This window comes from Pollicipes pollicipes, unplaced genomic scaffold (assembly GCF_011947565.3).
Source record: "Pollicipes pollicipes isolate AB1234 unplaced genomic scaffold, Ppol_2.1 Scaffold_7261;HRSCAF=8764_pilon_pilon_pilon, whole genome shotgun sequence".
Classification (NCBI taxonomy): Eukaryota; Metazoa; Arthropoda; class Thecostraca; order Pollicipedomorpha; family Pollicipedidae; genus Pollicipes; species Pollicipes pollicipes.
The window spans coordinates 47974723-47979932 of record NW_023597054.1 but is presented as its reverse complement, the minus strand read 5'-3'; the positions used below and the strand labels follow the sequence as shown (position 1 = coordinate 47979932).

Genomic DNA, 5210 nt, shown 5'->3' with positions numbered 1-5210 from the left:
CTTGTGACGAACGCTCCGTCCGTCGAAGTGCCGCATCTGACTGGTTTACTCTCCGTTAATGCTACACGTATGGCGGATATCCTCTCCGTCGCAGTGACGCATTAGGCTGACTTGCTCTTCGTCAGTGGCACGTGTGTGACGGACACCTCCGTCACAGTGGCGTGCCAACTTACTCTCCATCAGTGGCACGTGTGTGGCGGACACCTCTGTCACAGTGGTGTGTCGAATTACTCTCCATCAATGACACGTGTGTGACGAACATCTTCTCCATCGCAGTGGCCTGTTGGCTTGCCCTCTGTCAGTGGCACGTGTGTGACGGACACCTCCGCCACAGTGGAGTGGTGACTATCTTTCCATCAGTGACACGTGTGTGACGGACACCTTCTCTGTCACAATGGAGTGGTGACTATCTCTCCATCAGTGACAAGTGTGTGACGGACACCTTTTCCGTCACAGCGGCGTGGTGACTTGCTCTCCATCAGTGACACGTGTGTGACGGACACCTTCTCCGTCACAGCGGCGTGGAGACTTACTCTCCACCAGTACACGTGTGTGACGGACACCTTCTCCGTCCCAGTGCCGTGTTGGCTTACTCTCCATTTTTGACATGTGTGTGACGGACGCTGCCCGCGTCTGCCAGGGTAGCGGAGCTGATCAGCGCCCGGGACGACCTGCTGAAGGAGCGGGACGGCCTGCTGCAGGACGTTACCCAGCTGAGAACGCAGCTGGACGAGGCCTCGGCCAAACAGGAGGCCGTCGAGAAACTCCATCAGGAGGCTGAGGCCAAGTTGGAAGCCATGACCCAGGAGATGCAGGTTGGGCATGGCCGTTGGCCGCGAAATGACGCCGCTGCCACTAGGGCATGGTACACCATTAGGACACCGTGTTGTACATTGATTTGCTATTGGGGACTGCAGTGTAGTGTGCAGGCGTTGTTATGATGTGTTTTATGCTGGCTTGCAACGAATATTTATTGCCTATAGTTCTGCACACCCTTAGGCGATCTTGCTCCGTGAAATTATATGCAATCAGTTACCGTTACCGTGCTTTTATCAAAACGTTTGTTTGCGTATAGATAGATGGCTTTTTAGCACTAAAAGAAGTTGACCTGTCTGCTGCTGAAGACTTATGAACTTGTAGATCAGTGAAGATCAGAAAAAGTCTACCTGGGGGCACGATTTCTGGGCGCTCGATGTCATCAGATGGGTAGAGAGGGAAGAGTAAAGGGAAACAAGGAAGGCGTCGGGCTTCCGCATGCCTGCTGCCGCCGGCGCTGGACTGGCGGCTCAAAACTTTGCCACTAGTTTGGCGCCGGCGGCGCCCTTCTTATAGGGAAGCACCGTTCAATGGTTAGCATCGTCATTGATACTGCCATTGACAACTGGCCCGCGCTGCCTTGCACCATTTAACTGCGCGCCACCTGTTGGTACTTCACCCAGCCACCACGTCGCCGGCAGATGGCACTGCCGGCGCCACATTGGCGGGGACATAATTGAACCGCCAGTCCAGCGCCTGCAGTAGGTGGTTACGGTAGTGCATCACGTGCTTTTTCCTTTCCTTTTCTTCTCTCTGTGCCCACATGCTGATGGCGAACACCGAAAATTTGCGCCCCATAACTAGACTTCTTCTGATCTTTATTCATCCGCCAGCCGTCATGTTTTCAGCAGCAAATAGGTTAGCTTATTTAGGGCTCGAAGTTTATCTAGCTACTCATAAGCATAATTACCTACATCAATGTGGTGGCGCCAAAACTTCAACACGCTTCTTTCCTCAACCAAATTGATAAGGATTTTTGGCCGCAGGAAGTATTGGCACGCCATAAATTTTCGTTCTCAAGTTTCAGAACCAGGGAAGGTGGTCTATGCCACGGGTGTGTTTTCAGGGTTGGCTCGCAAGTGAGAAGACGCCAGCGAACAGTGTGCACCTTAACCTCGTTAACAGTGCATTCCTGTTTATGCCACAGGTTCAACGGGGTGATATGCAACGCGAGATCAGACGAAAAGATCGTGCAGAGCGAGATCTTAGGAACGCCAAGTCCGATATAGACGCAAAAGAGGCTGAGATGAAGTGCGTTATTTTCAGCAGCAGCATTCAAATACCTCCATTTTATCGTATTTTGATCTCCGGGATTAATGGCACTGGCGAATATGGATGTTGTCCTTGTGACTTTTTGGCCTTGCAACGGAGCCTTTTACGTTGTCCGCGTCAACTGAAAATGTGGACTTAAGAATAATAAGCATTGTGGGACAGACTGACGGTTTTCCGCGGGCTCATATCTCATCACTCCGATTGGATGATTACAGGATTGTACAGGGCCAACTTGAGCAGTACCAGGAGCAGTTGAGCAGATCTGAAGTGGTTCTGAAGGAGCAAAAGGTGGGTGCCTTGCCTATCGTTCATCTCGGTATCCGCACAAGTTACCGAAATGAATCTCGCCGAATATCTTTGCCGCATGCATTTCATCCAACGTGAATTCGTCGGAGATAGAATATTTATCTGTATCATGTATTTATGGTGTTACAGTGGCACTACCCAATGCTATTACTAGGCCAGATGGCTCTGAGGCTTTACTAGAATATGATTGGAAATATGCCCCAAAGGTGGGACATTCCCTTTAAAAGGCTGTGCCCGTCCCAAAACCCCTGCCAAGGCTCTGCCCTGCGCCAGGGGATGTGTCCAGAGCGAAGGTATCAGAACCAAAGTTGCATGCTCGACCCAGCTCCATTTCCAGTCGTTGCTTACCCCCACCAGGCGCTTATTCAGCCCTGTTCACTTCCACTGTGAGTGGCGCGTTCTTGTCCAGTCCTGCCAAGGAGGCGAAGTCGGTCTTGCGGCCTGTAATATCGCCTGATTCTTGTCACCTACCACCTACTACCTATACCTACTTCTACCTACTTCTACCTACTTCACCTACTTATCAATAGCCTTAATCGAAATCGGCGTTAATACGCTAATACCCTTGTCCTTGCAGTCTTAATGTAGAATTGTTCTCGATACGGTCATCATTCTATACTATCCTGATTCTGCATGACTCCTTTCCTATATGATTTTCGTGCTGTCATTTTGTTATGTACGATCTTTTGCCATGCCCTTTATATTCGTACGATGTGTTCATAACACGACGTTGTACTATTAGGAATTTGCGGTTTTTAACCCTCCCACATTTTGCTTTGCAGTGTTTTTTATGGTATTTTGCTTACGACCTTTTGCGACACGATATTTTGTCATGGATGGTGTGAGGCCTATGGCTGTCAGGATGAAGTTGCCATACGATCTTTGCCGCAAATGTTTTTCCCGGCTACGGACTATCCCAACGAATGAACGCGCCGTAGAGGTTCTTTAGAATTGCTGGCCATTCAGTTTAACTCAAACCTAGTCAGAGTCTTCTTAAATTCTAACCACATGGCTTGAAAGCCACTCACCCGGCTGAGGCCAACGTTATCCAATGGTACTAACGTTGTCGCTTCAGACTTTGAACGAGAAAGCCATCAAGGAGACGGAGTGATGAACTCACGCTGCCAGAAACTACAGCAAGACTACGAAGCACAGCTGAATCACTTGATCGATCAACTTGCGCAAGAAAACCAGCACAAAGTTTCAGAACTGAAGGTAAAGTTAGGCGCTTTTCTGCGTTAGGGCTAAGGGGGCTTCATACATCCCCCTGCTGTATTAAAGGAGCGTCTACAGTTGTATGGGTTTAAACTGAGCTAGCCATTTTGAGATCGTACCGGTGCAGTTTCACAACCCTGCCCTCCTTAAGACCTAAACCCTCTGTTGTTTAGCTACACGCACGATGAGATGTGCAGACTATTTTGTGCAGGCGCTTTTCAAGGCCATTCGGGATTGCATGACGTCATAGTAATGTCATTCAACTCTGTCGCCCCATAGGCCCTGACCGCGTTCAAGGCCAAGATAGTAGTATCGTGGAGACGTTCTGATCTGATCTGACGTCCCCGAGCGTGATTTACAACTATTATGACCGTCAGTTATCCTCTCCATTAATATTTAGCAATTTCAACAAGTTTCAATCACGGAATCCGTGTTTGTGCTACATAATAGGAGTTGAACACTATTGCTCGATATTGGCTATCACTTGATTTGTATTGGACAACTTCAAAAAGGTGTGAGTACCTAGCAGGTAAATACAGTAAGCTTTTTAAAAAAATTAATTCAAGAGATATGCATGACCACCATAACAATGATCAAAACACGAGCAAAACGATATCGGCTCAACGAACACTTTCAGTACCAGGGGTGCCACATCTGTAGGTGAAATTGAAGAACTGCAGTTTGAAAGCCAGGGGTGCAAATTTCGCACGGCTAACACGTCGGGAGCACTTCAGTGTCACACGAACATCACCTGACGCATCCTGCAATCAAACATGACGTGGTGAGGCGCTATTTACTAAAAATAGGTAGGTATGTCGTCTAGATCCTTCTTTTCCACTGTAATACGCGTTACCAATTATAAAATTTCATCATATATAGAACATGTGATTATTTATCATCATATTTGAAATACTAAGCTTGCTGCAACATCTTCAAACTGGCAGTTCCCTTTGACACAAACCACATTAAATCCAAGCGAAAAGCACCCTTTGTTCAAATGTGCTTGCATAAGGGTCATTAAACAAGGTCATGGCGAATTCCACAATTACATTATATATATATATATTAATTGATTAATATAAAAAAATATATATATATATATATATATACAACAGATAAAACATGATAACCATAAGTGCAGGCTGTCGGCTGAGCCGGCCAATCTGCCGCAGGCTCGCGACGAGGAGATGGCCGCGCTTCGCCAGGACGTGTCGCGCCTGATGAAGCTGCGCGACAGCCTGCAGCGCAAGCTGCGTACCACCGAGGAGCAGAAGGCGGGCGTGCAGGCTGACCAGGAGGCCGTCACGGTCGCGCTGCACCGGCTGGAGCGCGACCTGGAGACCAACGCCCGCCAGATGGAGGCCGACAAGAAGGCCATGGATGACCTGCGGTACGAGCGTGAACTGCTCAAGAAGGGTCTGCTCAAAGCGCAAGGTACGTGTTGTGTGGTGTGTGGTGTGTGTGTGTGTGTGGGTGTGTGTGTGTGTGTGTGTGTGTGTGTGTGTGTGTGTGTGTGGTGTGTGTGTGGGCGTGTGGTGTGTGTGTGTGTGTGTGTGTGTGTGTGTGTGTGTGTGTGCGTGTGTGTGTGTGTGTGTGTGTGT

The 5210-nt window shown here is 48.7% G+C and overlaps 1 protein-coding gene and 1 long non-coding RNA gene across 2 annotated transcripts in view; both read left to right on the top strand.

Annotated features, from left to right (window-relative positions):
• The first annotated feature begins 2056 nt into the window (after nt 1–2056).
• On the top strand, nt 2057–3502 carry LOC119113187 (uncharacterized). The gene is made up of 3 exons (XR_005095844.1): nt 2057–2067; nt 2304–2376; nt 3470–3502. It is a non-coding gene; the product is annotated as an uncharacterized LOC119113187 (long non-coding RNA).
• Nucleotides 3503–3570: 68 nt separating this feature from the next.
• The window catches only part of LOC119111558 (cilia- and flagella-associated protein 58-like), a 3199-nt gene continuing 1559 nt past the window's right edge, over nt 3571–5210 (top strand). The window contains exons 1-2 of the mRNA XM_037235368.1: nt 3571–3609; nt 4782–5043. Of these exons, the coding sequence (XP_037091263.1) occupies nt 4797–5043 (247 nt within the window). The 5' untranslated portion in view covers nt 3571–3609; nt 4782–4796. The remainder of the gene's footprint in view (nt 3610–4781; nt 5044–5210) is intronic.